Raw genomic sequence first — 17,626 nt, 5'->3', positions numbered from 1 at the left:
CCAGTAGAAGCTATGTCCTTTCTTTCCTGTCAGTTGTTACACATGTTGTTCCCACACTCTTGAATACCCAACCACAACCTTCCTTCAAGACTTGCTTCATGGTTACCTCTAACGTGAAATGTTTCTGGTCTCCAGAGTGGCTCTGTGCTCTGTTAACACCTTATATTTATGTTCGACGTTGTGGCTGCGAGCATGGACTTAAGACCCAGTATGCCTAGGGTTGAATCATGGCTCTGCCATTTACTAGTTGTGTGACCCTGAGGAAGTTATTTGACCACCTAAGTTTTCCTATCTGTAAATAGTGATAATGACAGCACTTACTTCATAGGGTCAAGGTGAGAATTAAATGAGTTAATTCAGTGATTCTCCAAGTAAGGTCTGTGGACCAGCAGTCTTAGCATCACCTGAGAACTTGACCTGCTGAATTAGGAATGCTGGGGGTGGGGCCAGTGATCGGTGCTTTAACAAGCCCTCCAGGTGATTCAGATGAACTCTCACATTCGAGAACCACTAACTGCATATACTGAAGCATTTATAAGAGCTATGAAAGTATTACCAGTAATGATGGCTAATAATGTTTATTTTGGGAAGTCTAGGAGGTGTGATTATTGGTGATTTTCTACAAAGATTGTGAATTACTTATATAAAAAGTAAATTAGTTATTTTTAAAATCTCACTAAGGAAAAGAGCTTATATGTATATAACTATAGAATAAGATGGTATGTGATAAAGATCTTTTAAATGGTGCAAAATGTAACAGGAGTTAAGAGGACAGGAAAAAATCTAATCCAACTAAAGTTATCACAGAAAATTTCACAAAGGTCATTTTTTGCCAGGTTTTAAAAACTAAGCAGGACTCTAATCAGATACTTAAAGATTTAACTTCTCTAGGCTTCTATTTTCTCATCTATAAAATGGGGACAAGAGTCCCCTCTGTTGAATAGCCTTATTAGGAGATTACATGTAAAGTGCTGCCTTGTATCTGGAGCATGGGAAGCAGTCAACAAATCAAAGTTAACGTTACTAGGAAAAGCAGAATATTTCAGTTACCTTTGCCCCGAAACAAAAAACCTTGCTCCTTTAGACAGCATGTGAACTAGGAACTCCTCCAAAAACAACTCATAACAGCAGTAGAACATAAGGGCAATCTGTTTCTGGGAGTGGGGATTAGGGGGCAGGGAAACAATAACACTTACTTATCCAGTTCCTGACATTGAGGAAACTTTGCTCATTTGTCAAATCAAAAAGTAGAAGAAAACCCATCGCATCTCTGAAGAATGCTGTTGTCAAGCTACGAAACCTAGGAATGTAAAAGCAGATCAGTCACTCCTTAAATATAAAGCTGCCAGCAATGCCTTCAGCTTTCTTAATAATAACAAAATATATGACAATATTCCAAAATTATTTATCATTTACATAAGTTTATGTGTTAACAGACCATGTAATTTGACAACCCATCCTGCTGGACGTGGATGATAAGAGCTAGTTCGTGATCTTAGTCGCAGCCAAGAATTTATTGTACAATGAATTAATTAGGTCAGAAGCAATGGTGCTTACTGTTTATGTTTTCCTTCTGTGAAACTTGACTTGACATTACAATGTGTTCCATGATCTTTTAATTTCAGTCTCTACAGAAATCTCTTATTACTGATAACCATTTCTTTGGCTTTAATATGGGAACAGTATTGACTCAGACCCTATCCTTTCTTAGTACTCTGCCTTCCAAGGCTTTATTCTTCTCTCTCTCTCTCTCTCTCTCTCTCTCTCTCTCTCTCTCTCTCTCTCTCTCTCTCTCTCTCCCCCACACACACACATTGCCTATACACAAAGTCTGTGACTATAGACAGGCTCCAGAGAAGAAAATATTGATATGAATTTGTCATCTAATCAGCAATATTAGGTTTTTCTAAAATATTTGTGATCAATGTTTTTACAAAAAGAGTATCTTTTACAGATGCATACCAAAACAATTACAAATGAAATATAATGTCTGGAATTTGCTTTCAAATAATAATGAAGAGGGGTGAGAAGTGATAGGACATACATGAAATAAGATTGGCCACAACTTGCTAATTGTTGAAACTGAGTAACGGGTACATGGATTCATTATACTATCCTCTCTATTTTTGAATATGCTTGAAGTTTTCCATAATAAAAAGTTAAAAGCAAAATCCTTCAAGGTAGCTGTGAGAGAAAACAGAGGCTGTAGGTAACTTAAAAAATCTTTATATCAAGATTTCCTGTGGCTTATTTTAGTCAAGTAACCTCTGGCCATATGAATTAATTCAACCAGATTTTTTACTAGGTTCTAACAATCAGCTAAGACTAATGTATATAACTTTGCAGCTTTCTTGTGGTTGAATAAATAGCAAAGTAAATGGAGAAAATGGAGAAAAGTGTACAAGTATGAAAAAAGAAGAAAAAAGTCCACAAGTAAGAAAGTCCATTTTAAAAAGGATTCATTTTTTTTTGACCTTGTGTGAAATAAAGCCACCATTATCGACTCAGATTGATAAATTTCCTGCTAATTTGCCAGCATGTCTTATCCAGGTGCAAATCAAGTAATCAGCTGGCTTTTTCCTGCTCAGACCACTGTGTGATGAGAATAGCTGTTTTTCCCTTTTCCCTCAGTAAGAAACACGTAACTGAAGATCTGATACCTCTCCTGCCCTGCTGTGTCCCATAACTGCAGGTGGATTCTCTGGCCTCTGCCAATGGCCCCATCTGGCCCGTTGGCTCTGTACACCTGAAATAGCAAAGTAAAAAAGAAAACAAAAGAGAACAGAACAGTGAACATTTCGCATCTTTCTATTTAGTACAAACCCTCAAAGTATCCAAACTTCAAAAGAAAATACCATTTGGAATACAATCTTGTTTGTATTTTATGTCAAAATTTTTTATTTGGATAATACAATAATTTGTATTAAAAAACATATATATATTATGTAATTTATAAATTTATAAAATATGTAAATAAGACAACAACTTGTATAAAAAATAATAATTGGCTTGCCTTTCCTCAAAGTTCCCTCAGGTCATTAGTTTTACAAAATATTACTTTTTTATGTCTTGTCCCCATCCATCTCTAAAAGTGCTCTTAAAATAATTTGATAGGAAGCACTCCTGGAACAGCAAAGGAAGGACGTCCAAAAATCTCTTCCTCCATAAAAGCAACTAAACCATTGGCGGAAATTGTCAAAATCAACTTTTTCAGAACTCTGGAAATTAAAAAAGGCTTGCAACATTCCAAGGAGTATTTATTCAAGAAAAATTACTGATTATTAGTAAAAACAGTAAGTTTTGTGGTGTTTTTAACTTGCCCTATTTCCATCCTCCTTGCCCCAGCTATGCAGTTGCCTTAAAAACCAGCAAATGTACACAACTATGATAGTTGTGAAAAACCATCAACCTAGCAGCCACTGCAGACAGTGGAGACAGAACAGATTTAGAGCTCCCTAAAAGTCCCATCTTCAGAGAACTGTCAGGAAGCTCTGTGAAAGGCTCCATCCCCAGGCCTTCTCTTTATTTGACTGCACTAAGAGCTTGCTCTATGAGAACAGCCCTATCCTTTAAGGCATTTGTTGAAAACAATCAACAGCAATTATTTAACATCACAGCTACTAGAGGTAGCAATACCAGTTGGTGCTAACAAAGTCTAATCAAAAAACATTTAAAAGAATAAATGGGGAAGGAGGTGTCCATAGAGAGATTTTTAAAGCTCCCAAATATTCCTTGGAACCTACAAGGCCATGTTCATGTGCAGGGCTCTACAAATGCCCAATAAAGACTTGAAAAGGCCCTAGTCTCTTCCTCTGACCAACCTTGAGGTTCTTCTCAAGCAGAAAGTTGTGAACTAAGGCAGAGTTGTGAACTGCCTGAAGTAGCATTAAACACATGTCCCAACACACACACAGAGCCCCTCAAAAAGGCCAAGAGACTTATTCATTCAAAAAATCTAAGAAATTCTGTTCACTCATTAGCTGTCTTAGCAGAGACTAAGTTGACTCAGCAGAGACTTCAGTAGCTGCGTACACAAATGATACAGACTTTACAGAATTAGCCCAGAAAGTTACTAAACAAACAAACAGCAACCACAAAAATAAACAAACAGAAAAAACAAGAAACCCAGGGGTGGGGGAGAAGAATCTGATTTCTAGAGTTGCCACCTTATATTATTTTAAGTGTACTATTTTCAAAAAATATATAAGATACACAAAGACACAGGAAAATATGACCCATACATAGGGGGAAAACCAAGCAATAGAATCTGTTCCTGGGGCTGGCCAGTTAGCTCAGTGGGTTAGAGTCTGGTGCTGATAACACCAAGGTCAAGGGTTCCATCCCTATACCAACCAGCCACCTAAAAAAAAAAAAAAAAAAAATCTGTTCCCAAGGAAGCCCAGATACTGAACTTACTAGACAAAACGCTTTATATTAGCTATTATAAATATGTTCAAAGAACTAAAGGAAAACATGTATAAAGAATTAAAAGAAAGTATGAGAACTATGACTTACTAAATAGAGAATATCAATAGAGTGACAGATATAAAAGACAGAATATACAGAGTGTGTTCTCCAACAACAATGAGTAAAATTAGAAAGCAATAACAGAAAGAAATTTGGAAAATTCACAAATATGTGGAAATTAAACAGTATACTCTTAAATAACAAATAGGTGAAAGAAGAAACACAATGGGACCCAAGAAAATGCTTAGGTAAATAAAAACAAAAACATAGCATAAAAAGCTTATTGAATACAGCTAAAGAAGTGCTCAGAGAGAAATTTATTAGCTGTAAGCACATATATTAAAAAAGAAGAAAGATTTCAAATCAACAACTCAACCTTTCACCTTAAGAAACTGGAAACATAAGAGTAAACTAAATCCAAAGTAAACAGAAGGAAACAAATAATAAAGATTAGAGTAGAAATAAATAAGTTATCTTTTCTTGAAAAGATCAACTAGATTGATAAAACTTTAGCTACACTGACCAAGGATAAAATAGAAGACTCATATTTCCAAATCAGAAATGAAGGAAAAGACAACACTACCAACCTTATAGAAATAAACAGATTATGAAGAAATGCTATGAAAAATTGTATGCCAACAAATCAGATAATGTAGAAGAAATGATGAAATTTCTAGATGCAAATGACTGAAACTGATTCAAGAAGACACAGAAAATCTAAATAGACCTATAACCAAGAAGGAGATTGAATTAGTAATCAACTTCCCACAAAGAAAAGCCCAAGCCCAAATGTCTTCACTAATGAATTCTACCAAATATTTAAAGAACTAAAACCAACCCTTCCAAAACATTCCAAAATACAGTAAAGAAAAAAAACTTCCCAACTCATTTTATGAGGCCAATATTACCCTTATACCAAAACCAAACAAGAGGCAGAGGGGGACTACAGACCAATATCCCTATACTTGCAAACAGAATGCAGCAACATATAAAAAGGATTATACACCATGACCAAGTGGCATTTATCACAGGAACAACAAGATTGGTTTGCCATACATAAATCAATTGCTATAATACACTACATAATCACCTCAGTAGATGTAAAATAAGCAATTGATAAAATCCAACATGGTTTCATGATAAAAACTCTCAATACAGGAATAGAAGGGAATGAATGCCTTCAACCTGATAAAGGGCATGATAAAAAAAACCCACAGTTTATATTATACTTAATGGTGAATATCTGAATGTTTTCTTCATAAGATCAAAACAAGGGTGTCCTCTCTCATCATCTTGATTTAATACTTTACTGAATATTCTCTCTAGGACAATTAAGCAAGAAAAAGAAATAGAACATATCCAAATTGGGAAATAAGAAGTAAAAAAGCAGATGGTATGATACTGTATATAGAAAATCCTAAGGAATAAATACATACACACACACAGACTATTAGAACTAATAAGTAAATTCAGCAAGACTCCAGTATCATCAATTTACAAAATAAATTGTATTTCTATACACTGGCAATAACCACTTTTAAAATGAAATAAGAAAACAATTTAATTTACAATATTTGAGAATAAATTTAACAACAGAAGTACAAAACTTATACTCTGAAAGCTACAAAATATTGTTGGAATAAATTTAAAAAGATATAAATGAGTAGGGAAAAAAATCCCATGTTCCTGGATAAGAAGACTTAATGTTGTCAATGTGGCAATACTCCCCAAATTAATCTACAGATTCAATTCAATTCATATCAGAATTCCAGCTGGCTTCTTTGTAGAAACTGACAAGCTAATCCTAAAATTCATATGGAATTGCAAGAGACCCAAAACAATCTTGAAAAAGAACAAAGTAGAAGGACTCATACTCCCCAGTTTCAAAACTTACTACAAAGCTTTAATAATCGAATAGTGTAGTACTGGCAAAATAAAGATGAATGGAATAGAATTGAGAGTCCAGAAATAAATAACCTTACATTTATGGTTAATTGATTTTCACCAGAGTGCCAAGACCATTCAGTGGGAGAAAGAATAGTCTTTAAACAAATGGTGCTGGGACAACTGGATATCCATATGCAAAAGAGTGAAGATGAACCCCTACTCAGGCCATACACAAACACTAACTCAAAGCAGATCATAGACTTAAATGTGAGAGCTAAATTTATTTGCATATCATACTCTGAGAAGACACAAAGACATACATACACACACAGACACACACACACACATTCTAAATCAAACCCCAGTCTAACTCTTTCACTGGCCTTTGATTCTTTTTCTGTTTATAACTGATATTTATAAACTTGCATTTATAGTGCACAGCATAGCATAATCATATATGCTATGTATTCATATAATGTATATAAGGATGGCTATAGCCAAATAGAAAATAACAAGTGTTGGTGAGGATGTGGAGAAATTGAAATACTCATACATTACTGGAGAGAATGTAAAATGGTGCAGCATCATTGGAAAATATGGAAATTCCTCAAAGGTTAAACAGAGTTATCATATGACCAAGCAATTTCAGTCCTAGGCATATGTTCAAGAGAATTAAGAACGTAGATCCACAAAATAAGGTATATACAAATGTTAAAGAAGCATTACTCACAATAGCTAAAAAGAAACAACCCACATGTCCATCAATAGAGGAATGGATAAACAAAATATGGTATACCGATACAGTGCAATATTATTCAGACATAAAAAGGAATAAAGTCCTGATACAACATGGAAGAACCTTGAAAATATTATGTTAAGTGCAAGAATCCAGACACAAAAGGCCACATATCATATGATTCCACTTAAATGAAATGTCCAGCATAGACAAATCCATAGAGAGTAGAGTGGTGGCTAGGGGAAGGAGGTAGGGGGCAAGACTACTAACAGGTATCGGGTTTCTTTTTGTGGTGATGAAGATGTTCTAAAATGTGATGGTTGCACAACTCTAAATATAGTGAAAACCATTGAATTTTACATTTTAAATGGATGAATTTATTTTTTGTGAATTATATCTCAAATCTTTTTTAAAAAATAAGGTATAAAATGAGAATTAATTAACAAAAATAATCACATACATATATGTAGATTCTATCAACTACATGTCAATACTAAAAATTTCATTAGGACCCCATTCTTACTCAGTAAATGAGTCTAATCTCTATAAGACTCTCTGGAAGTAAATAAAGACCTAGAGTGGATAAAAGGAAATGAATTCTTCTGTCCTGGAAGTCAGGGACTGTATCTTCCCCTGGTAGAATACGCTCTATTAAAGGGCCTTTGTCATTAATCTCCTGACCACTTATTAACCTGCTTCAAGGTGACAGTGGATTTTTCAGCAAGAAATGTAGACAATGGAGAAGGCCATCTTTCCTCTGCAACTGTGACACAGTGACCTCCTGTCCTTCCCTCCACTAGAATAACTTTTGGTTTTGAGGGCCTTTAAAAAAAAAAAAGGAGCCCCTCCTGATACTGCAGAACATCACATCCACTACCAGCATTCCCCACTCCTACTCCAACCTCACCCTCCTGGCAGCAGTGATGAGTTCTGCCACTTAGAGTTCCATGTGAAATTGCTGAGACTTTAATGAAGAGAAATGCCATTAAAAATGACCAGACACCAAGGGTGGAAGATATAGCTGACAAAACAGGGGTATGAAGGCAGAGTGGATGGCAGGCTTCATGACAAAAATAGACACTTTGTGGAGTTCAGAAGGGAAGACACAAGCCAAAAGGGTACCACAGGGAAATTTAAAAGAACAGTGCACTTTTACTTTGTCTGGTTGGTTTAATACAAAGCAGCATAGCCTTTCCAATCACCTTGCCCGGACTGAACATAACACACTTTTATATATACCCTTTAATTTTAGATCCCGACCTTTGTCCTCTTAATTCTTAAAAAGTAAACTAACCAGACAGGCAAATGTTGACTTAGAGATTACATTTTTATATAGAAGGATATAGAACTTACCACTCTCTTTTCCCTGAAATCAATGCCCACTGTCGTGATAAACTTGGAATTAAATTTACCATCTGTGTACTGGTAAAGTACACTGGTCTTCCCTACTCCAGAGTCTCCCAAAGCTAAAAACTTGATGAGGTAATCATAATCTCCATCAGACATAATGAAGAACTCAGTGGTTCACCTGCAAAATACAAACAAATGCATATTTATTAAAATCCATTAGAAAATATTAGTTATTAATTAATAAAGTGACAACTTAATATTCAGTTCAACAAGTACTTCCTTTATTTATTTATTTATTTTTTTTTATTTTTTTTTTTAGTGGCAAGCCTGTATGGGGATCTAAACCCTTGATCTTGGTGTGGTAACACCGTGCTCTAATCAACTGAGCTAACCAGTCAGCCCCCAACAAGTACCTTGATGTAACACCGATATGCCGAGGAGTTCTGTGAAGAGTGGGTTACATACTGTTCACTGTCTCTGAGGATCTAATAATTTGCTAGATACTACTGAAATAATGGTCAATAACTAATAGTGGGTTACATACTGTTCACTGTCTCTGAGGATCTAATAATTTGCTAGATACTACTGAAATAATGGTCAATAACTAACAGTTTAGTTTTAATGTACTATTAAGACAAAAATTCCAAGTGAGAATTATAATCGACAAGAAGATAATAGTCACCAAATCTTATCTGCAGACCACACAGAACAAAAACTAATCAAAGAAAGGAGGAAGGAGAATAATAGTAATTCTTAGAGTGCAAGTGGTTTCAATTCTCCCTCCTTTTTCAAAGTCTCCTAGTGCTGGATCCTTGGCTTTTCTCTCTTTTTACTTGGATATCTAGGTAATTTCATTTATCCTATTCATCTTCATGTTGTTATATTTCCTTTGAAGACATTGTTAATTTACAAGTAAAATTTGGCTTGCAGCTTCCTTATATATTATTATTATTATTAATATGTGCTACATATTATATTAGACTTCTCTGGAATATCACTGCTCACTTGGGAACTGGGTTCCAGATTTAAGCAGTCACCACTCAGAGACCATTGTTCCACAACTAAGGGCTTCATTTACCTATACTTATTTTAATATTCTAACAAGAACTGCTGAAAATTCAACTCTTCAGTACTAAAACAAAAGTCCACCTTAAAGAAGAAAAAGTCATTTTTACCAGCAATACCTAACCATGATTATTTTCAGTTCTCTGCAATCAACACTTTTCATGATTTATTTTTATCCTTTCAATAGATTCAAGCTTGAAATATCAGTCCAACTGAAAACTGAGTTTCTTTCCAGGGAAGGCTTTCTTCTTTTTATACTTCATCTCACCTCTATCCTCCCATCTCTGATGACAATAAACTCTCCTAAAAATCAGAAAACATTACCAGCTATCCCATTATCACTGACAACTCCACCTGCCCATTCAAACATATATATTCACCTCTCCACACAAACACCAGATGCCCTATGTTAGGTGATGCTGATTTTCCCCATGTTGTCTGCTTTTCACCCAGCGCCATATCCAGAAACTTTGCTGTAATACTCAGTGCTTCCTATAGGATTATTTCTATAGATCCATAAAATTAATAAAAACTCAGGCAAAGACACTTATTGACTTTCAAAGTTGGCTTCCCCACCTCATCCTCAACTTGGTGACTCACCTTATGCTCAAAAATCCTCAATGTTGAGCCCTAAGAGCTGCTGCAATGTACTTCCTCATAGTGCCTTAGTGCAGATCTGGGACCTCACATTTCAGATATGGCTGGCCAGTCGATAAGGGCAGAGCCTCTACAAACATTCATAGTTCTATTTGCACACTATAAAGAGTGACAATTTAAAGATGATGACTTTCCTATCTTAACAGTGTCTGTATTTGCAGGTGTAAGTTGCCAGTATTAATGATACATAACAGATTTCTCTCCAAAAGATGACCACTTATGCATAAACATTGTAGCATGTCATATCACAGCATCCCACTTACCTCCAAGTTATTTAGAAATGAGCACTAAGAATTTAAAAGCAGATTCAGACAACATTGAATCATTTGGGAGGATTCCCCTCAAATTGAATGAGGAAGCAAAAGGCAACTCTCCAATTCTGCAATGAGAACGATGCAAGAAGACACTGTGGCTACCTTATTTCATCTTTGCTTTTAATTTGGAAAAAGTTGGTTATTTTCATAACTATGTTTTTATAAAATTTAAGGTACAAGAGAAAATGCTGTCACCGATAGCTTCAATATTCTAGAATTTGCTAAACCCACTTGAGTGAAATTCAAAGACTTAGATGAAACTATCTCTGTTGTACCAACAATTCAATGTGTTTCATTTCCATGGGTGAAGAATCACACATGTAAGTCTTTGTGAGTTTTGTTTTCTATTCCTGATAGCAATACTAACAAAGCTATCATAAAGGAAACGTTAACAACCCAAATACCACAAACTGAAGGTATAGATACCACCATCAATATTAATCATAGTCTGCACTTTTAAGACACTTATCTGATTTCTTGATCTGAAAATAAATGCTCAGACCTGTCACTCTCTGGGCTCAGTTTTCTTAAGGATAAAACAGAAGCCAGAGTGGTTAACTGATTTGCACCGTCTAGATCTAGATTTCCTAACTCCAAGTCCAATATCTATTCTACCCAAAATTTTATGTCCATTACTCAGTGGTATGATATCTCACAAGGTAGTCTAATAGGAAACACATGAAGTCAAGCAGAGCTGGGTTTGAATCCCAAATCTTCCACATACCAACTACTTGGATGTCTCTGTGTCTTATATTTCTAGATTTCCATTCTATGAAAGAGAAGATAATGCATGCTAATTCACACCATCATTCTGAAGACTGAATAAGATACTGTTTGTCAAGTGCCCAGCACAATGCTTGACATATACTGGGTAGCTGGTAAATGTTAGCTCGCTCCCTTTTCCCCATTCAAGACATTCAGATTTTCCCTGAAGATGTAGAACAATTTCTGAAATTGGCACTGGCCAGCTCAAAACATCTCTTTCTAGCACAAAAGATTGCTGGCTGACTCAGACTAAATTGCTGAAACAACAGAGATCACTTTCAAACTAATTCCAATCTTTTTGGGGGGGTAAATGGGGTTGGTTCTAACCATTTGCAATTCATTTTAAATAGACATTTCTATTCCAAAAGAGTTCTGATCAACTTAAAAACAGTTCAAATCCATATAAAATACTCCAACCCATTTTAGCAACCTCATACCTGTTCAAAAGAATCTGACTAGTTCATACAATTAGAGTGAGTTAAAAGAGTTAAAAGAAGTTCTACTTATAAACTATTTCAGACTGATCTAAAACCACTTTGGCTAAAACCAGAAGTATCAAACCAAAATTATTTGAGTCTTATTTTAATAGTTTTAATTGCCTCAGATTGGTTTTAGCTAGCTCAAATAGGTTCTAACTTGCACAAGCAAGTTCTGACGGGCTCATAAATTTTGACTGGTTCAGAGTATATTTTACTGAATCAAACCAGTGGTGACCAATTAAATCTACTTCCTGTTGGATCACCCTTGCTCTGATTTTATCAAACTGTTTATAACTAGTTCAAGTCATCTAAGAAATGATTTTTACTGGCTTAGACTGGTATAAAACTGGTCTGAAAATAGTCTGAACTGTTTCAAACTGATTTCAGATATTCAAATAGTTCAATACTAGAAATGACAATTAGAAGCTCCAAATCAACAGTTTGGTGCTTTAAACTTGTGCTGAACCAACAAACTTAAAATTTTACCTATAAGTTACCTCAACAGTAGATATTCTGTACCCCAAAATTTACATCCACCATAGTATAGTTTATTTCCACACTTGAACAGCTGGTATGTGTTGGCGTACAGTAAAGGGGGTGGGAGAAAGGAGAACTGGCAAAAGAGAACTTGACAAACAACAGGGAAAGGTGTGGTGAGTGATATAGGCTTCCTTGGTTGAGCATTCACCTCTCATTTTACCGCAAGGACCTGGCAGCAAAACATCAATCCATGAGCCAGCAATGAAATAGGAAATTTCAGTTGGGGGAAACCTTTAGCAAATTTGGAGGCTGTGTAGTTTGTTCAAAATTGGTCGCACTGACCAAGTCGGTATGGGTTAATGGAGACCAGAGTTCTAAGGAATAAGGAAGCTGCAAGGAAATAAATAGACTCAGGGGGCAGGCATGTTTTCAAAGTGATAACAGAGAAATTTTTCAAGGTTTGGGCATGGTGTTGATGGTGACGGGCTCTTTATCTGAGCTTGCTGTTATTAGTCAAAGCCTAGAGTTAATGGAATCATCCCGTCTTTCCACAAAAGTAATTCTAGCTCACAGCAGACTACACTCCCAACCCCATCCTGCATTCCCATGTGTGGGTATGTCACCACTACTTACCACTACTAGGTGAAAACAACGTAATGTTAAGTCTCAATTAATAGGTTTTCATATTTTTAAAATATACATATTTTTTTGTTTTCTTATTTGTTACTCAAGCCCAGAGTGGTGTTCCTACGGCCTGTTTTCCAGAAGAAAATACTCCATTCCTCAAATATGGAAATTTAATAACATAAATTATTTTTATGTTGGCATTTTGGAGCAGGAAGAAAAATAGTAAGAAAACACAGTACCAAAATTTGGCATTTGGGACACATTTTATGCACACTATTTTTTACATGTACTCCAGGCTTCCTTCGTGCACAATTCTTGCTGAAAACGGGTCTGAAGCCTGGGTTAGATGCCCACATGTCAAGCATTTTACCTGCGTTAGTGCAAAAATCCTCAACATAGAGCTAGAGGCAGGATCTTGGTGCTTGTCTACCACAGGTGCCATAATGAAGGGATAAGTAACTGGGTCTTGGCCAGTCTATCCACATGTTAGCAGGAGCTCAATTATTGTGTTGTTGAGAAACAGAAAAAAATGGAGGTTAAAAGCAGGGACTCTAGAACCAAACCACCTGGACTGAAATCTAGTCATGTAACTTTGGGAAATTTATTTAATGTCTTTTGCCTCAGGATCCTCATCTGTAAAATGGAAATGATATCCTACTTGATTAATTCTAACATACATGTGCTTTCTTATTTTAACTTTTTTTAAACTGGACTTAGGATTTGCCGGTTAGCTCAGCTGGTTAGAGCGTGGTGCTGATAACATCGAGGTGCAGGGTTCGATCCCTATGCCAGCCAGCGCCAAAAAAAAAGTTTAAATTGGGGTGCATCTTATATATTTCTGTCTTACAACTAAAGACATCTTCCAATTGCTATCATCTAGTGAGAGATACAGTTGTGTGAAAATCAGGGGTCACTAGAGATAGAATTATGTGAAAACCTTTTGTTAGCATCTTCTAGCAAGATCAAAAAAGGCCATCAACACAGTTTAGATTTGACAAAGCACAACAGTAAAGCTATCTCAGAGGGCTGTTGTGAGGATTGAGTTAGTGTATACACATAAAGTTTAGAACAATGCCTGGCACAAAAAGCAAGTCCTATATAAGAATTAGTTGCTATCAGCAGCAGCATCTAACAATCTAGCTTCTTAGGATCAATATGCAGAACTGGAAGAAAGTACACTGAGCCCCTAAACTAAAAATTAATAAAATAAAAAGTAAGGATCTGTTAAGAGCACTTGTACCTAAGACCACATATTTAAACTCTGTGTCTCCTTGAGGTACTAGTGTCTAAATACTTCAAATACTCGATTCTTCTAAAGAATCAAGAATGTCTCCAACTTGGAACATGAAAAAGACTTTCTCATTCAGCTCACTTCTCTCTGTCCTCCTTACACAAATATTTTTTCAAAGTGCTCTCCACCCTCATGCTCACCAGATTAACAATAGAAAGCAAGGAACACCCACTTCCTCAACAGGTACTATGTAGCGATAATTGCCCAGTGAGAGAAAGTCCATGATCTCCTTCCTCATTTAAAAAAAATATATATATATTTTAATTGTTTTTCAGGGATAGGATAGAAGAGAGTGGTTTTATTTAAGAGCAAAAGGGAAAGATCTATTTCTCTCTCTCTCTCTCTCTCTCTCTCTCACACACACACACACACACACACACACACACACACACACACACACACATACACACACACACACACACACACACACACAATAGCCCAAATTCTCCCTGAAGCTTCATATTAAAGTCAATCTTAGATTCTAACCTTAGGATCCTCTATCATTAGGCAGAATCATTCTTAATCTACTCTAAATGGGCCAGCCATTTTTTAAAAGCTAAATTTTCCCTCTATCACCCATATCAAGAACAAAGAGTAAAAGAAAGGGGAGGGGAGTAATACTAACTGGACAGCTACTGTGTGCCACAAACAGTACCAGACATACATGATTTTATTTTATCTGCTCATCCCCTTAAAGAGAGCTAAATATCTGCACAAGACTTATACCTTAGGCAGAGTGATGTTTTCTCAATGTAATGACAAGTAGGATTAGGTTCAAATTCTGACTCTTGTTTCTACTTTGTATGACCTGATCCAGGTTCCTTAAACTAAGCCTCATTCTTTCAACTGTAAAATGGGAATAACAACATTACTAACCTCAATGGGTTGGTTTAAGGACTGAGATAATCCACAGAAAGCTTTCAGTACCTTGCTTGCCCTGTGTTTGTTCAATAATTGAAATTTATCATTAGCAATGCTATTATTATTATTAACATCCTCATCAAGTTCTTTATTAGCAAGGCATGTAATTTTATAACTTTTTTTTTTTTGGCGGCTGGCCGACACAGGAATCCGAACCCTTGACTTCAATATTATCAACACCACACTCTAACCAAGTGAACTAACCAGCCAGCCCTATAATCTTTCCTTAATGTAACCAGTATCTGAACCCTCAGAAAAAAACATACAAAGAAACTCAGTTTAGGTGCAATCACTTTTGGGGTCTCTATCAATCACAAAAGCTACCTTGACATTCCAATCTAGCAATGAGTTTTATCTGTGTAGTTTTTGGTAACTTCAGAGCTGGGAGTGTTCATCAGTTGAATGCTCTAATTTCCAGAAGAGGAAAGTCAGGTCCAGAGTAGGCAAGTGAATGGTCTGAAATCAACCACCTAGTTAGATACGGGGCTGGGCTAGATCCACTTCTCCTAGATTCCGTCCTATATCCTTCTCTAACATATTTTTGTTCTCTCTCTATTCCTGTCTTCAGAGCTAGAAACCTCAGTTATAGTTGTTTTGATTCAGGCATCAAAAGTTGTCTTTGGTGCCTTTATAGTGATAAACTGCTCTATGACTCAGGCTTAGACTCAGATATGCTGGGGTGAGGGATCTGTGCTTCTGCCCTTACAGCCCCTCTATCAAAAAACCCTTCCTTCTGATGGGCTCCCTCAAGGAGAGAAGTCATAAACCAGGGGCTTTTCTGCCTCTCCTTGGTCATAGCAAATCCAAGAAAAAATAAATCTTCCTGATACTTGTAGCATGTCTCATAAATCCTCTCTTTATGTCTTTCTTTCCTATGGTTTCAAATGGAAAGAAAACAGAAAAATCATGAAATTTTTCACTTCCCTGAGGACTGGCTCAGTCCCTTAGATTTTTTACTCTTAAATTAGGATTATTTTCTCTGGCACCACCTCAAGCTCTTTGTAAAGATACTTCTGGCGCTCTTGCTCATTCCTTCATTCGGCAAATATTTATCGAATGCTTATTATGTGCTTGGTGCCAGGGTACAGTGAGGAGCCAATTCAGTTATACTCACTGTGGAAAATGCATTTTCTTACTCCTCCCTACCTTAGACCTTGCACCTTTAGTCATGTCCCAATCTGAGTTCTCACAGTGACTATACCTGCCTTGGGGTTTTCAAAAAAGCCAATCCTTATGAACATTTTAAACCTCTCTCATTCTCTCATAAACATAATGCAACATGGCATCAAAATTCATTTCCCCAGGGGCCGGCCCGTAGCTCACTCAGGAGAGTGAGGTGCTGATAACACCAAGGCCATGGGTTTGGATCCCATATAGGGATGGCTGGTTCGCTCACTGGTTGAGCGTGTTGCTGACAACACCAAGCCAAGGGTTAAGATCCCCTTACTGGTCATCTTTAAAAAAAAAAAAAAAAAAATCATATCCCCATATTGCTTTTTCCCTGCAGATATGTGCACAAGCCACATGTTTGCCATGCACGTGAAGATGCCAAAGGGATAAAAACATGAAGCTCGATAGAAAATAAATAAGGAGAAATTTTTAAAAAGAGAACATGAGGTAGATTGTAAAGAATGTTTGTACCTGAAAAAATCTTGAATTTTTTAGAATGGTTAATAAAATATTTCTATATTCCTATGTAGCTTATGGACTTCACTTTCCCCAGCCCAAAATGATTTCTACGTAGAAATAGGAACAAGAATAGGGGTAGCTTGTATTTACCAGCTGAGCCCTGGTGACAACTGTCTCAGAAGATTACAATTCCTGCACCCTGAAGTCAAACACTGCTACTTTCACTACAGAAGCAAGATGCATACCACCCAACAGCAGGGACCCCCATGTCCGTAAGAGGAGACAGCTTGTGTCCTCTGTGCATGAGAGTTTCCTCATCTCGGTGTCTGGTCTACATGTGAGTAGATATGCCTCCACCCTCCTGAATCGGTAAAGAGTAGAACAGATGAAATTATAAACAAAGAGCTTATCTTGCTTGTGCAATGATCTCAGGCAGAGAGAAGTAAGTAGAAATCTAACGGCTTTGAAAAGTAGAAGGAAATTAGAATCTGGCTCTTCCTTGTCTCTTTATTGAAAGATGAGTTTGATTTTATTTAAATTCACAATATTAGATTGTAACTGTACATGTATTCACTTATAACCTATGATTCATAAATGCATCTCTATGAATATGTATAGTAATAACAATATAGTAATAAATTCATCCTTAATCATGAGGGAGATGTTTTGGCTAAAACAGAATCCAAACAGGATCTAAAGTTACATATCATTTGGCTTAATATTTATAAATGTACCTGCTACATAGAAATATTCTGTTTTCCTCATTTAAATAAAGTGAAAAGACTAACTTCTAGCAAATGGTGGTATTTCAACATAGCAAGTTCCTCAGGGGAAAAAACAAAATTATCTGCAAATACTGTTGAATTAAATATACATTTCCAAATGCTGCTAGGACATCCAAATATATCCTCACTTGCAGGAGCTTCCTCCAGACATTTGCAACTTCTCTTACAGAGAA

At 36.2% G+C, this 17,626-nt stretch overlaps 1 protein-coding gene across 4 annotated transcripts in view; it reads right to left on the bottom strand.

The window, feature by feature from the left end:
- RAB27A (RAB27A, member RAS oncogene family) overlaps nucleotides 1–17,626 on the bottom strand; it is a 71,872-nt gene that overhangs the window by 13,270 nt on the left and 40,976 nt on the right. For all 4 annotated transcript variants that reach the window (XM_063089885.1, XM_063089886.1, XM_063089884.1 and 1 more), the window contains 3 exons: nucleotides 8,444–8,618; nucleotides 2,661–2,746; nucleotides 1,197–1,300 (listed from right to left, as the gene is read on the bottom strand). In XM_063089885.1, coding sequence (XP_062945955.1) covers nucleotides 1,197–1,300; nucleotides 2,661–2,746; nucleotides 8,444–8,596 — 343 coding nt within the window. In that variant the 5' untranslated portion in view covers nucleotides 8,597–8,618. The remainder of the gene's footprint in view (nucleotides 1–1,196; nucleotides 1,301–2,660; nucleotides 2,747–8,443; nucleotides 8,619–17,626) is intronic.

This window comes from Cynocephalus volans, chromosome 3 (genome assembly GCF_027409185.1).
Source record: "Cynocephalus volans isolate mCynVol1 chromosome 3, mCynVol1.pri, whole genome shotgun sequence".
NCBI lineage: Eukaryota > Metazoa > Chordata > Mammalia > Dermoptera > Cynocephalidae > Cynocephalus > Cynocephalus volans.
Note: the sequence above shows the minus strand (reverse complement) of the source record. Positions and strands in the feature narration are given on the sequence as shown.